The sequence below is a fragment of the Nannospalax galili genome, unplaced genomic scaffold (assembly GCF_000622305.1).
Source record: "Nannospalax galili isolate Female #2095 unplaced genomic scaffold, S.galili_v1.0 scaffold2094, whole genome shotgun sequence".
Classification (NCBI taxonomy): domain Eukaryota; kingdom Metazoa; phylum Chordata; class Mammalia; order Rodentia; family Spalacidae; genus Nannospalax; species Nannospalax galili.
In genome coordinates, this window is record NW_008335359.1 from 293,423 (window position 1) to 309,568 (window position 16,146).

Sequence of the window (16,146 nt, forward strand, 5' to 3'; positions counted from 1 at the left end):
TCTATACATCTATTGTCCCCCACCTCCAAGCTTCCCTTTGAGCAAGCAGAGGTAAGTCTCACTCTGTTTACCCACAGAAGAGGACACCTGGGGCCCAACTCACTCTGCGGTTCCGGTTGTGATCCATAGTCTTGAGGTGCTTCTGGATAATTCCAAACTGCATGGGAATGAAGAGGTCACAGGCTGCACAATGGGCAGCCTCCACCTTCTTTACAAAATGCTCCATGGCAATTTCTGTAGGGGGCAGAAGGAAGAAGTTATCACTGGTCCCAGGTGCCAAAGACACTCAAAAAAGTAGGAAACCATCAGACTAGCTTCTCATCTCACCCTACCAAGCTCTACATGACCTTGAGGCTGGGGGAACAGAGGGGCCTCATGACCCATCATTGAAGACCAAAGAAGGGCAGGTTAAGGCCCTGCCTAGTGGCAATCATCCCAGTGGGATGAAACCGCCTCACCTTGGGTCAGATCCTGGTCTCTGTAGATCTGCTGGATCAAACCATCAAGGTCCTCCACAGTTTTTCGGAGCTCCTCTGTCTTCTTGGTCTTGTTAGTAACATACTCCTGTCAGAGACATGGAGATTTGTGTCAGCTGCCCTGTGGTCCCAGAGGCTGGAGTAATCAGTAGGAGCTGTGCTGTTCAGAGGCTCACCTGCAGGAAGTCAGCAGTCTGCCTGGGGAGTTTGGTGCCTACATATTTAAAATGCTCTTTGTGGAACTTGCTGTCAAGGTGACTGCTCATCTCATCCTCATAAAAGGTCCGGTATTTGCAGAGAGAACACACAAACTGGATCCTGCCACAGGAGGGAAACAAGTGGCTGAGACTGCAAGGGTCCCAGGGAATGACACTGCTGCCTCACCCAACCCAGCTGTAGGCCTTGCTCTGAAGTGCAGTCCCAGCAGAGGGGTAGGCTGGGACTGGTAGGACTGGGAACAGAAGGGGACAGTCTGCAGGCTGCAGTTACAGCAACGTAGGGGCAGGGGAAGAGCTCTTCCTTCCCACAGGCAAGAGGCTGAAGCCTGAGGCAGCAGCTGCTGCAACAGGCAAGGAGTCACTGGAAGGTTGCCGGAGAGCCTCTCTACCAAGGTTGGGCAGGAGCTTGTGCACTTGGCCCAGCCGGGGACCAGAAGGAAGGATGCACTGGCGAGAGCCAGGATGCCCTGAGGTGCAGAGTGGAGTACGCAGTCCTGAGGCAGGGCCCAAAAAGGTGCTGCATCTTCCTTGTGGGGTCTGGGGGACTCAAAGGCCCAGCCCATCCTCTGCTCAGAATGCTTGGGGGTGGTGTCGGGCGGGACCAGAGGCAGGCAGGCCTGGACACCTGCTGCCTCATCTTCCTCTTCTGAGAAGAGACCACTCTGAGCTGGAAGGAGGGCACCTGCCTGGCCTGCCACAGGGCAGCCTGAAATCACCAGGCGAGGTGCTCTGTCTGGGCCTGGTGTCCACAGCAGAAGCCCAGGGTCTGGGGCCTGGGCTGGAACAGGCCACCGTGGCAAGGGGCGGAGGAGGCCAGCCGCCACCGAGGCCTCGGGGCAGGTCCCTACCTCTGCCGGACGTCCTTATCTGGGCCACGGGGTCAGCTTTGTCTGGAGAGCCCAGGGGCCAGGCGCCGGCGAGGCTGAGTGGAAGGTCCAGCAAGAGCAAGTGTCTGAGGCGGAGGAGGAGGCAAGCGCCAGTGCGGGAGCCCTGAGGGCAGACAGACCCGACCAAGGGGCGTGAAGGGCTCAGCCGCAGACAGGCCCGGCCTAAGAGGGCCAGTGGGCAGGGCCAGTGGCAGGCCCAAGGCTGCCACAGCCCAAAGGTGCTGCAATCTCTCCTGGGCACGGCGGCGGCCTCTTGGCAGCTAGCTGGGGTGGCACAGGCGCCTTGGACCTTGAGTCTCTGATGAGCTGGCCCCCTCCCTCAGGGGCATCGGCCCCCTGTGCACCTCGGGGTTCGTGCGCTGAGTGACCTAGCGCTGGAGCTTCTGGGCAATGGTTTTGAGCAGTGCCGTGTCTCAGGCCACAGATGCCAGCAGTCGCCAGGCGGCCGCAGAGGGATAGGGAACGAGTCAGGCCTTGGGAGCTGGGCCTGGCAGGAAGCAGGGTCCATGCACAGCTGAGCAGGTGGCAGCTCCCAAGGGAGGCCAGAGGGCGGCGAGATGGCAGAGCTATGGCCCTGCTCTCCTGGCAGTAGCCCCAGAGCCAGGCAGAGGCAAATGGATGGAGGGAAGATGGTTACCTTTCCACCATTCGGTCTCGCTGCCGCTTCTTCTGCTTGTCCTGGCTCTTCTTGCTTGCCTGCAACTTGCGCTTGGCCTGGCTACTCTCATCCTGGGTGGTCAGGGCCCCTGTGGTAACAGAAGGTCACAGTTACCAGCTGGGCTCTGATGGGAAAGTAAAGGCCCTATGGCCTCTGGCTGAAACACCTGCTATGCACTCCAGAGGGTCCACCTGAGAGCAGCTGTACACACAAAGCCTCTGGCTATAAGCAGGGCTGGGTGCCCTGGCCTGGGCAGGAAGATTTGGCCTAAGTACCAGGAAGGGGGGTGGGGGGGGGACACACGCTCACCCCCTCTATTCTCTGGAACACCCTTGCTCTCTGCAGAGTGGGTGCAGAGAAACTGAAAGACAAAGACAGGTTGTTTTGGTGGGAACAAAGGCATGTGTTCAGAGGGTCCGGGTGGCAGGATACAGGGAGGCCGCTCATATGGCCCTGCCCACCCCCCACCGGGCACCGCGGCAACAGTGGGCTGAGGCTGGATTTACTGTTAGGTACCTGCTGGCGCTCATCACTCAGGTGGGGGGACACGGACTCCCAACAAGGGCTGGAGAGGCGCTAAGGGAGAGGACACGCAAACCAGAGCCGTAAAAACTGCACCAAGGGTCCCAGCTCGGACACCAGCCACTGAGGACTTGGAACTGTGTGTTACTGAGGGACCAAGGGCAGGGGGTATGCCTGAGGCTCCCCACACTTTTGCTTGCTGCCCCCACCTGAAGACAAAACCAAGGTGCTAGGAAAGGGGCCACATCATCCATAGCCTCCGCCTGTGAGGAACAGGAGCAAGGTGGGAAGGAGCAGAGTATGAAAAGTCCCCTGCCTGCACATACCCAGACCCACAAGGGAGGTCCCCAGTCAGCCATATTTCTGCCACAATTCTGCCCTCAGCTGTATCCCTCCCACTAACACCTGGAAGAGCCTCCCTAGAACCCAGGCCCCCAAGAAGACTCACCTTTCTCTGAATCTTCTTTGCCTTCTTCTCTCCCATCCTCTTTTCCCTCCTCTTCCTCTCCTTCCTAATATACAATTTTAAAACTCAACTTTAAAAAGTACACAATTACTTATGCTGGCTCTAAAGGTCAAAGCTCAGGACCAAGAGCTTCACATCCTCCCACCACCTGTAGTGTTCCTCCATTTCCCCCAAGGACTCCTCATTGCTGGTGAAGTGGTCTACACTTTCCATCAGACTACACAGACTCTTTGTGCTAGCCACCTACCACCAAGGTGACACCACACTACCTGTGACCCCTGTGGCAAAGGTCTGTGCTTTAACCCAGCTTGGTCTTCCCAGGCCCCATCTGCACAGACCAGGAGACTGGGGCCCAAGGTTACTTACTGCTCGGGAGCCTTTCTCCATAGCCTCAGCACTTTCAATACCCTCTGTGGCTTCCCCTTCAGTACCCTCATCTGCAAGGAACAAGGAGACAAGCTCAGTCCAGGAGCCTCATGGGGGCAAAGGGGAAGGAGGAGGGGCAGGGGCAGGGGCAAGGCCCCCATACCACCCAGCTCACCATTGTCTGAGTCACTGTTGTCTGAGCAGTCCGTTCGGGTAGCCTTGCTGTCTGGCTCATCAGGACTGCCGCCTTGCTTTCTCTTCTTCTTTTTGGTCTGGACCAGAAAGGAGGAGCCAAATCAGGGGATGGCTCCACCCTAGCAGAGGCTAAGAGGGGGAGGTCATGTTACTCACCCGGAAGTCAGCAGTGGTCCAAGTCTTCCAGGTCCGCCTCATCTGCTTTATGCCATTGCCAAATCCAAAGCCAAAGCGTGAGCCACCCGGAAAGGTACCCCCGCCACGCATGCCCTGGAACATGCCATACTCGGGGATGATGTTCTGGGAGAAGAGGGAGGGCAGCCGGGAGACACCAGGCATGCACTGGCCCCGGGCCCCCATGGGATCTTCCCACATGCGCCCATAGCCTGAGGCCAATGGCCGTCCACTCCGGGCATCCCGGGCCCAGCCCTGAGCCCTTGGACCGAAGGTATCGCTGCCACGCATTCGTAACTGGTCACGGTAAGCATCATACTGGCCCTCGTAGGCCATTTCCATCTCGGGGTCAAGCTCGCCATAGTCATAGCCTGACCGGTACAGGTCGCGCTCACTCAGGATGGCCCTTGAGTCACAGGCCTCGTAGGAGTCATATCTGTAGAGACACATAACCAGCATCAGGCACAGCCCCTCAGAGTCTTTCAGTCTAGCTGGGCTAACAAACTGCTCCTGCCCTGTCCTGCCTTGCCCACTTCCCCCAAATCCCAGTCCTGGGAGAGGAAATCTGGTAAGGCAAGTTTGCTGTTCAGAAAAGCCAGAGAGCAGAGTATCAGAAACGAGGGCTTCTCAGCTGATGTACTCAAAGGAGCCCCACTACCCCAAAGCTTGGATACAGCCATGTACCAGTGCAGGAGCCCTAAGAACAACAGCTGGAAAGGTGGCTCTGAGCCAGCAAGGGGCAAGGGTGCCTCGACAGACCTTCAGAAGCATCTGGTCTGTGACAATCACAATAGCCAAAGCCGCTCCCTGGGAACAGAGCCGAGCACCCAAGCATATGAATTCTTGAAATACCTGTGAGAACACTGGGCTGCTCTCATCTTTGATTGCTGGAGAAACTCCTAAGTCCTATTAAAGCCTTGCACCACCCAGAACAAGTGACAGAAAATCTGGAACATGTCTCAAGAAATCCATGAGCTTGCCAAGGGACCAGAAAAAGTCTGGGAACATAGCTCAGTTGCAGAACACTTGCCTAGTGCATGAAGCCCTAGGTTTAATCCCCAGCACTGAAAACAACCAGACTACAGACTACTTTCTGGGGCAGAGCTGGTTTATCTATGGTTGTAGCCTACACCCCTAAGGCTAGCTTCCCATATATCTCCAAAGCACAGGGTCCTCTTTACGCTTTCCTTCCCATGTATCACCAGGAAGTACCAGCAGACAGAACAGAAATGGCATCTGCTGATCCTCACAGGCACTAATTCCTGGGCTCCAAGCTGTGGCAAGAAGCTGTCCTGCAGTAATGTGAAGTCAAGTAAGCCAAGTTTCCTTGCTTTTCCTCAGAAGCCCTGGGACCTCACATGATCCTACCAATGACCAGCCTAGCTCCTCATTCTCTGCTTTCCCCCATCTGTCAGCTGAAGCCATTATCCAGCTCCCCTTCATCCTATGGTAGAAATACATGTGCCCTCCTCACTATGGCACAAGTACTCCTAGACCAACACACATACAAGGTATTCTGCAGGTGGGACCAATGGGAGCCCTAGGTTCAGACATCCCATTTACTCTCTAGGTACCTTAGGGCAAAGGGTATACCTAGAAGTGCCCTGCCTGCACTTACATACCCCATCTGCAAAACTAGGACAAGAGTTCCCCAGGAACTCTTTTAAAGGGCACACATTTTATAGCACCAGCAAGTGGTCTGTAAGTACTCACATTTGCCCTATTTCTTAGGTAAAGATGGCCAGCTCCCAGTGGTCAGCCCAAAAGCTTGTCCTACCCTTCCTACCAGTTCCAGTCTGCTCTGCCCTGGCATTGTGCAAGATACAAACCTAGACTCAATACCAACAGCTGTCCTGAAGAGAGGGAACATTACTTTGCTCCTGAGGAGCCATCCTATGGGTACAGGGAAAAAGGTGCAACTAAGGCCTGCTCTTCCCCTCTGCAGACCAGGGAGAAGTTGGCCACCAGGCTTTAGGGAAGGTCAAAGAAGGGAAGCAGAATGGACCCCATTAGGAGCACAGCAACTGGTAAGCTTAGAGCAAGGAGAGAGGAAGCAGTCACCAAGGAACATTCCATCAGAGAGGATGACCCCTGAAGAGCCTCAGCCCCTAGGTAGGTACCCCCACTCACCTTTCTCCACCTGAGCCGTACACACCTCCTTGTATCATGTCTGTCTCCAAGTGCGGCATCATATCTAAGCGCTGGTTAATTCTGGATAAAACGGAATCGGCACTGGTGCTACCCGAGGCACTAGGGTTTGCATTTGTGTCAGAGCTAGCCATTTCCCAAGAGTTTGAAGTGGCCATACCATACCCATAGTTGGTGGTGTTATCCTGGCCATAGCCATAGCCATAACCATAGTTCTCGTAGCCTGCATTAGGGAGAAAAAGGGACAGAGAGGGCCAGGTGGGGAGAAATGACAAGCAGGTAGACAGAGACAAATACAGAAGAAAAAGAAAAAAAAAAAGGTATTTTCTGTTAAAAACAAGCTGGGAGAACTCTAGCCACTTGAGGCCAGGTGGGTCTTCCCTTTCCAAGAAGACTTCCTATTCCAGCCCCAGGGACACCCAAAGCCTGCTTGGCCATATTGGTTCAATCCCAAGGAGACAAGAATAGTCAGAGGCTTACCTCTATTTGTCCCAGAGTTCCAAGTTCCATATCCTACAAAAATCAAAAGGGCAGTTTTATCTGTAATAGCTCCTGGCACAACATGAACTTAAGCTTGACACAATTTAATTCATAAGCAAAGGACAGTTACTCTTAGTATCTGACTGGCTACACCTGACTGAATTTCCCAAGATGCCCCATAACTGACAGTACCACAAAAGCACATGAGGCTACTCCTTGCCCCAATGCCCTTCACTCCTTCACTGAAGAAAAATGAAATGACCTTCCCATTCCTAGGTAAGCACTAACTGACAAAAGAGTTTGTAGTGCCTCAGAGTCTGTAAGCTACAATGTATACCTAGTATGTACAAGGCCCTACAAAGTAATAAATGACTGATGACTGGCTCACTGAAGGAATCAATAAATATCACAGACTTGCTAGATAAGAAGCCTAACACAGTACAGATCCACAATGAAATCATGCCACCCTGCTGAGGAACTCTGTCTTTCCAGGCATGACATGGCCACTGCTGTCTTGAAATCCCAGCAGGTATGCCTACCCTCATGACACCCTCAGAAGACTGAGCTACAAGCATTCCCATGGAAGGGGTAGAAAGCACACAAGGCTCCTCCCTTCTCCTAGTACATATGAGCAGTTAACAATCTCTGTATCCAAGGTAGAGCTGCCTGCAAGTTGTTCATGCTCCTATAAGAAATTCCAATTACACTCAGAGAGGCTTACCAAGCAAGGCTGGGGTAGACTTATTTCTTTGGTTTGTCATTGGTGTCCTATCTATGGTATACGCATTTGTTTCCAGTGTCCCAGGAAAAGTGATGCAACATACCCTAATCACCCATCTAAGAACCCTAAACATCTGCCTTAACTGGGAGGGCCAACAAGTCTTTGAATGTGTGTCACCCAAGAAGCACATCATCAGAGGAAGGACAAGAAGAAACTCCTGGGACTGGAGAGATGGCTCAGCAGTTAAGAGCAGTGACTGCTCTTGCAGAAGACCCAGGTTTGATTCCCAGCACCCACACGGCAGCTAACAACAGCCCCTAACTCCAGTTCCAGGGGATTCGACACCCTCTTCTGGCTTCTGTGGGCACTGCACAACACAGGTGCACTTACACACATGCAGGCAATACACTTACAGACATGAAATAAAAATAATGAATAAAAAATTTTTTAAGGAGCTGGAGAGATGGCTCAGTGGTTAAGAGCACTGACCGCTCTTGCAGAGGACCCAGGTTCAATTCCCAGCACCCACATGGCAGCTACGAACTGTCCTTAACTCAATACACATAAAATAAAAATAATAAAATATTTAAAAAAATCATTCCAGGGGTTGGGGATTTAGCTCAGTGGTAGAGCACTTGTCTAGCAAGCGCAAGGCCCTGGGTTCAGTCCTCAGCTCCGGGAAAAAAAAAAAAAAAAAAAAAAATCATTCCAAGTTCCAGACAAGCTTGGGCTACATAGTGAGTTCTAGGCTAGTCAGGGCAACATAGTGAGATCCTATCTGTCTGTATGTCTATCTCTCTCAATCAATTGATCAATCAATAGATAAATCAATATAAAAGGCACAATTCCTAGCTTGAAAAAACCCTTTAAAAGAACAATCTAGATCATAAACTAAATGTACTTTGGGTCTGATCAGAAGTGTCAAAAATGCATTCCTTCTAAAGTATAAAGCTGCTTGGAACAAGGTGCAAAGCCACATGAGCCTCCCCAGAGGGAGACAGGAGCAGGTGCCAACTTTGCCAGTGCCTCTAGTGAGACCCCCAGTTACCTCCTAGTGCAACCATCTTCACCCTGCTGACAGACAAAATATGCTTGTCCTTTGGACAAGAAGCCAAATCTCAGTGAGAAGACAGCATAGTGAATGGCATAATCCAGAACACAGAGGACAAACAGCGAAACTCCACAGAGACCATCTGCATTTGGGCTGCTTCAGCACACAAACAGAATGGGAAGGTGATGGAAACTAGCCAAGAAATTCTAGATGACTGCTACATTTAGTGGACTGTGGGCATAAGACAGCTCACAAAGAAAAAGTCCTCTCAGGCTAGGGAGACTCAATCCATGTGCCTATGCAACAAATATCTCAGACAGAAGCATTCCTGTGCTCTGCCGGAATGCTGCTTGTTGTCAAGAGATTTGGAAAACCAGAAACACAAGAGACAGACCTCAAAAGGGAAGAGTGGTTCAGGAACCATTTCCACAGGCAAGAAAAAAGCCCAGCAGAGTTACAAAAGAACAACTAAAAAGAGCCTAGTCACATAGTTGACAGCATCAGAAGCAGTGGACACTGGTTATCAGGAAGATAGGACTGGGAAACAAGCACAGATGTACTGGAACTCTGCTCATGGGGCAAGCTATAAGATGTCACCCAGGCTTTAGCTACTGAAGAGCTGCCAGAACCAGGTAAGGAAGCACAAGGGAAGGCACCAGAAGTGGCAGCAACTCTGCAACCATTTCAAGGGCAGGCAGAGGGCCTCCTGTTAGGACTGCCATCAGCTATTAGCAGGCCTGGCAACAGAGGCCTGTAATCCCATTTTCTTGCAAGACTAGCTAATTCAATGCCTGCCTAGAATACAGGGCTCTGGGTATTCACTATGTGCTACGTGCTATAAATGGAATGACCCAGACTCTCTAACGGACAACCAGTGGGTGGAAGGTGGAGGGGTGCCCCTTCAGAGGGAAATCATATCTAGAGTGCGGCACTTGGGAACTCCGTAAGATCGGCCTCTTCAGAAAAGATAGCCCACCTGACGTCTGTGCTGAGAAAGAATGAGTTCATAGCCAACAGAGAAAATTTTAAATGAAGGAAAAGCCAGGTATAGGTGTCTACACCTATAATCCCAGCACTGAGGAAGGAAAGGTGAGAGGGCTACCGAAAGCTCTAGACCAGCTCAGGCTGCATAGTAAGGTCCTGTCTCAAAAAGAAGAGACAGGAAGGAGATGATCACCATGATACTTATAGACCAGAAATGAACACAATCTTAACTGTTCAACTTTAAGGCTTATACTCTACCTGCTCAGTGAAACACCAGGTAAAGATCAAAACAAAATTCATTATGCCTTACATGACATGAGGAAATGCTCCTAACATAAGGCAAAGAAAGGAGGACACATAATCCCATCCATCTATAAATTATTCGACTATATTATATAGATAAGATAACCAAGATTACCTATTAAAATGGTAGGATCTTAGTTGACCTTTTCACAGAGTAAAATTTAAATGCTGTTATATTGTTCTTACAATTTCACCAGAAGGAAAAAGACCTCCCTATGTAAGAAAGATCTCAAAAACTCATAAACGTACAAAAGAGCTCCTCAAAGAACTAGTGAGCTTAGCAAGGCTTATAGTCAGCTTTCCCAGGCCTGGTAGTGCAGGCCTTTAATCCCAGCACTTGGGAGGCAGAGGCAGGCGGATCTCTGTGAGTTCAAGGCCAGTCTGGTCTACATAGCGAGTTCCAAGCCAGCTGGGGCTACAGAGAGACACTGTCTCAAAAAGACCAAAAAAAAAAAAAAATCCAGCCTTAATGTTGCAGGGGCTGTAGAGATGGCTCAGAGTTAAGAGCACTGGCTATTCTTGCAGAAGACCTGGATTCAAATCCCAGCGCCCACACGGTGGCTAACAACCATCTGTAACTCAGCTCCAGGAGATCCAATGCCCTCTTCTGTCCTCTGCAGGCATTGTACAACATTGGTGTACTTACATACATGCAGGCATAACTCGTACACATAAAATAAAAATAAATTTTTTTAATGCTAGCCAAGTGCTGTTAACTCTTTTTGTACAATGTGAGAAGAAAGAAAGAAGAAAAAAACTCCAAAGGGCCTGATTTTTAAAAAATATTTTATTTATTATTTTTATTTTATATGTATGAATGTTATGCTTGCATGTATGTAAGTGCACCTGTGTTGTGCAATGCCCGCAGAGGACAAAGAGGCTGTCAGATCCCCTGAAACTGGAATTATAGACAGCTATTAGCTGCCATGTGGGTGCTGGGATTTGAACCCAGGTCTTCTGCAAGAACAGTCAGTGTTCTTAACCGCTGAGCCATCTCACCAGCTTGATTTTTTTTTTTAATTTTATGTGTATGAGTATTTTGTCTTCCTGTATGTAACTGCACCCATGTTCTGCAAAGCCTGCAGAAGCCAGAAGAGGGCACTGGATCCTCTGGAAATGGAATTACAGACAGTTGTTAGCTGCCATGTGGGTACCAGAAATCAAACCCAGGTCTTCTGGAAGATCCCAGTGATCTTAACTGCTGAGCCATCTCTCCAGCCCCAGGTCTGATTTATTCTGAAAGGCAAGCTTACCTAAAATTTTGTAGTTGGTTGTGATTATTGATTGCTTGATTTTAAACTGTTGTTTTAGGTCAAGATAGGGCTGGAGAGATGGCCCATAATTAAGAGCGATTACTCCCTTGCACAGGACCTGAGTCTGGTTCCTGGAACCCTACTGGATAGCTCACACTGTCTATAACTCTAGTTTCAGGGAATCTGACACCTCTGACCTCTCCAGGCACCTGCACTCATGTACACATACTCTCACACAGACTACCCTCACACAGATACACACACACACACACACGAGTTAAAACAATAAAAATAAATCTTAAAAAGTTTAAGTCAATATATAGTCTGGAGTGGTGGTGCATGACTTTAATCCCAGCACTCAGGAGGCAGAGGCAAGCAGATCTTTGTGAGTTCAAGGTCAGTCTGTCTACACAGTGAGTTCCAGGCCAGCCACTGATACACAGTGAGACACTGATTCAAAAAAACAAAACAAGGGGCTGAAGAGTTGGCTCAGTGGTTAAGAGCACTAGCTGCTCTTGCAGAGAACCTAGGTTCAGTTCTCAGCACCCACATGGTGGCTAATAACCATCAGTAACTCCAGTTTCAGGGGATCTGATGCCCTGTTCTGACTTTCATGGGCACTTACATACATGCAGGTAATACACTCATACACATAAAATAGAAATAATTTTAAAAAACTCTCCAGGGTTTATTTTATTTTTATTTTATTATTTTTGCTTCCTGTTTGTTTGCTTGTTTATTTGAGGCAAGGTCTCTCTGTGTAGCCCTGGCTGGCCTGGAGCTCACTATGTAAACTAGGCTGGCCTCTATCTCAAAGAGATCCGCCTACCTCTGCCTGCCTCCCTTGTGCATGCACTACCACCCTGTCACCCCTTACTTTTCCACCCCCCACCCCCCCACTGCAGGGTTTATTTTAATAAAAATTGATGCGCTGACTCTAAAATTTACATGCAAAAGTAAACAAACCATATCCAAGACAATTTGGAAGAAAGAGTAAATCCAGGGACACACATCAACTGACTTCAAGGCTTACACTAGCCAATAGTTAATACAGCATAGTACTGGAGAAAATTCAGATAAACAGACCAACTGAAGAAAACAATGATTTTAGAAACATTGTATGTTTCTCAGGACACAATATATAGTCAATTGCTTTTCAACAGGTAAAAGACAGTTCAAGAGTCTGACTTGAGTGTGATCCCAGAACAGATTTCCCACAAACTGCCCTCTGACATCCATATGCCTGCAGTGGTGCACACACAAGCATGTACATACAAGTAAATTAATGTTTAGAAACAAAACAAATGAAACAAACACCAGTCAGCTGGCTGTGGGTAAAGATGCTTGCCACAAAGCCTGGACACAGGAACCAGGAATTTGACCCCCTAGCGCCCACATGGTAAAGGAAAAAACTCCCAAAAGTCAACTTCCACATATACACCATGGCACATGCACACCACGGCACATGCACACCACCCCACCCACCCATACACACAGTACTAAAAATGTAAAAAAAGAAAAAGAGAAGGAGAAAGGAGGGGGAACTATATTTGATTAAAAGGAGAATATCATGAAATATCTGATACCTCCCTAACCAACTCCTCCTCCTCCTGGGGCTAGCTATTAATACTTGCAAGCTTATCTCAGCTTATTCAGTGACTCAGGAGGGAATGTCAGCTGTTGTAGGCTCAGTCTTTTGCCAGACCTTGACAGTATAACTAATTCCTCCTTTAAATAACCAATATCTTTATTCATTCTAAAAAGGACTCCTTGCCAACAGACATTCCTGGGAGCACAGACTGGGAACCAGCTTCATCAGTTCAGGATTGTTTGCAGCACATGAACAGAGTAGTGCCTATAAATCCCATCAGGTAGCACATCTGAACTAAGAATAAGCCCTGTTTACCCAAAATTGAGTCATCAGTTGGACATTTCCTTCTATGCTGTATGTAGAACCCACTGGCTTGAGATGGCCTAGCTAGGTAATCGTTAAAATCACTAAAGTCTAGCTAGGTCTTGAGACACATTTAGCCTCTCCCTCAGCAAGTGACAGCCAACACCCTGGGGACTGAGTTAATAGCCTGGTTTCTCCCGGACCAATCTTTTCCAGCTATATTCATCAAGGGACAGCTATGAGTGCATTCCAACACAAAATCATGTGAGCACTAGCTATTCAATTGGCCCATGATACCACTTTATTGGAGTTTGGGTTTAATAAAGCAAGACAGGGGGACAGCAAGCCAAAAGCAACCAAATATAGGACAGCTTTGCTCACAGAAGGCAGAACAGGCTGGCTCCCATCAGGAGCTCACACTTACCATAATCACAAGTGGGCTGAGCGCTGGTGTCAGAGTATGTCGACTGCAAAGTGGTTTCAGATCCCTGGACAAAGCCTAAACATATGCACAAAGTAGTTAATTTCCCCATAGGAAAATAACTAAGGCTACCAAGCCCTCCCTTCAGTTGGGAAACTTCTAAGACCTATAGATTCCATACTTTAATTAGACCTCTGGAACATATTAACACTGAAAAGGCAGTCCATGTTTATAAAAATGTGTAAACATTTAAGCTACTAACCTTTTCTGATGAATGAGTACTTAAATTATCATTCAGCTTCATAAGGAAAATACTTTATCAAACCACTGTAAAATAAGTTACTTCCAATTCAAATAAAGATGGGGTTAGTTTTGAAATGCTAGTGCAAATGATGGCTCCTCCCCTCATTTTAAATCTGAAATAGAAACTATTACTTATATATGCACACACAGATAATTGTTTTATGTAAGATTTATTTATTTATTGTCTTATTGAGACAGGCTATCCCTGTAGCCTCAGCTGTCCTGGAACTCAGAGATCTGCCTACCTCTGCCTCCCCAGTGCTGAGATTAAAGGCGTGTACCACCACACCCAGCATTAGATTTATTTTTATGTTTATGAGTATCTTGTCTGCAAGTGTGTGCTTGGTGCCTTCGGAGACCAGAAAAGGGAGTTGGATCCCTTAAAACTGGGGTTTTGGGTGCTGGGAATCGGTGCTGAGAACTGAACTAGTATCCTCTGGAAGAGCAGCCAATGTTCTTTAATAACTGAGCCATCTCTCTAATCCTTTGTTTTGTTTGAGGGGGGACTGTTGGTTGGTTAGTTTGGTTTTGGTTTTGGTTCTTTGAGACAGGGTCACTATATAGCTGACTCACTATATGGACTGGGCTGGCATTCAACTCACAAATCTGTCCTGCCTGCCTGTCTCCACCTCCTGGGTGCTAGGATTAAAGGTGTGTGCTGCCACACCTGGCTATGTTTTTGTTTTAATTTTAATTTTTTGTCTTTTTGAGACAGGGTCTCCCTGTAGTCCCAGCTAGCCTGGAACTCACTATGTAAACCAGGCTGGAGCCTGGAACTCACTATGTAAACCAGGCTGGCCTCACAGATTCACCTGCCTCTGCCTCCTGAGTGCGGGGACTAAAGGCCTGTGCCACGCCACCACACCCGGCTGTTTTTATTTTTTGAGACAGAATTCTACTCTATAGCCTAGGCTGGCCTCAAACGCACAACAATTCCCCTGCTTCAGCCTCCTGGGTACTGAATAGTACCAGCATGAGGCATTATATTTGGTTTATAATTTTAGTTCCCCTATATAAACAAGTGTATATTGCAGGACATGGTGGTACAATCTGTAATCCCAGCACTTAGAAGGATCATCAGAGTTCAAGGCCAGCCTGGGTTACATTGTGATGAGATACTTCAACACTGACCATAGCTACACCATGTTACAAGCAGGCCCCAACTAAGTAGTTTTTTTTTTTTTTTTTTAAAAAAAGGAGGTTCAACCCGGCTCAACCCCACACCTTAGAACAGGTCAGCATGTATCTGGCTACCCCTACTAACAGCAGATTTATGGCTTCTGTAGGTAATACTTGGCTTGCTTTTACAGAATAGTAATTCTTGTTTTACAGAATAGAAATTGTTAGAGGAGCTTTTCACCCCCAAGCTTGGGAACTTAAACTTTTCACCCCTGGACGTAGTTTTTCTGAATAAAAACTCACCCTAGAGATGGCTTGGGGCTGCACTTGGGAATGGACTACCCAGTGCAGTTGCCAGCAAGCTAGAAAAATAAAAAAAAGGCTTCTTTTTGGCAATTTTGTGTGTGTGTGTGTGTGTGGCTGTGTGGTCTTCTCCGGTGAAACAATATCACAAGAGACTCTACCTCAAAAAAATAAAAACAAAAGTGTCTATCAACTTGGTGTGTGTGTATTGCTATAGATGGAACCCAGAGCTTTGAACATGCTAGCAAACATTCTATCTCTAAGCTTCATCCCTGAGCCTCAATTCTTAAACCTAATTATGTTTGGCATGTTTATATGAAAATAAGGAACATTATATCAGAGATAAGCTGGGCATCAAACCTAAAATCTGAAATCCTTAGTAAGACAGGGTCTTACTAAGTAGCCCTGGCTGGCCTGGTACTCACTATGTAGACCAGGCTGGCCTAGAACTCACAAAGATCTGCCTGCCTCTGCCTCCCAAGTGCTGGAATTAAAGGCATATGCCACCACACTTGGCCAAAAAATAAATAAATAAATAAATAAATTTTTTTAACTTTTTAAAAATTTTATTTTATGTATGAGTGTTTTGCATGCATGTATGTATGTAAGCCACCACACCTGGTCCCAAACTGTGCCTGGTGACCTCAGAGGTCAGAAGAGGGTGTTGAATCCCCTGAAAGTGGAGTTGCAGATGGCTGTGAGATGCCATGTAGGTGCTGGAAACTGAACCTAGTCCTCTGCAGGAGCAGCAAGTGGACTTAACCTCTGGGCCATCTCTCTAGCCCTCCCATCATCCCACCCCCCTACCCGGCCCCTTTCTAGTCTTTTTGAGACAGGGTGTTCCTGTAGCCCCAACTGGCCTGGAACTTGCTGTGTAGACCAGGCTGCCCTTGAACCCACAGAGATCTGCCTGCCTCTGCCTCCCAAGTACTATGCTGGCCTAACCTTGAAATCTTTTGCTTGTTAACATGAAGCTACAAGTGGAAAATTCCACACCTGACCTTATGTGTGTGACAAGACGCAGTCAAAATGTAAATGAACAAAAATTATTTTATAAAATTATCTTCAGGCAGCCAGGTGTGGTGGCACGCCCCTTTAATCCCAGCACTTGAGAGGCAGAGGAAGGTGAATCTCTGAGGCCAGTCTGGTCTCCATTGTGAGTTTGAGGCCAGTCAGAGCTACCCAGTGATACTGTCCTTAAAAT

General features: G+C 48.1%; 1 protein-coding gene across 4 annotated transcripts in view; it reads right to left on the reverse strand.

Moving 5' to 3' along the window:
* The window catches only part of Akap8l (A-kinase anchoring protein 8 like), a 38,665-nt gene that overhangs the window by 15,930 nt on the left and 6,589 nt on the right, over positions 1-16,146 (reverse strand). For 3 of the 4 annotated variants that reach the window (XM_008829997.3, XM_008829998.3, XM_008830000.3), the window contains 11 exons: positions 13,221-13,295; positions 6,591-6,623; positions 6,093-6,333; positions 3,945-4,398; positions 3,769-3,865; positions 3,594-3,664; positions 3,210-3,273; positions 2,219-2,327; positions 653-794; positions 459-564; positions 104-234 (listed from right to left, as the gene is read on the reverse strand). In XM_008829997.3, coding sequence (XP_008828219.1) covers positions 104-234; positions 459-564; positions 653-794; positions 2,219-2,327; positions 3,210-3,273; positions 3,594-3,664; positions 3,769-3,865; positions 3,945-4,398; positions 6,093-6,333; positions 6,591-6,623; positions 13,221-13,295 — 1,523 coding nt within the window. The remainder of the gene's footprint in view (positions 1-103; positions 235-458; positions 565-652; positions 795-2,218; positions 2,328-3,209; positions 3,274-3,593; positions 3,665-3,768; positions 3,866-3,944; positions 4,399-6,092; positions 6,334-6,590; positions 6,624-13,220; positions 13,296-16,146) is intronic. The other variant, XM_008830001.2, reaches the window with a different exon arrangement.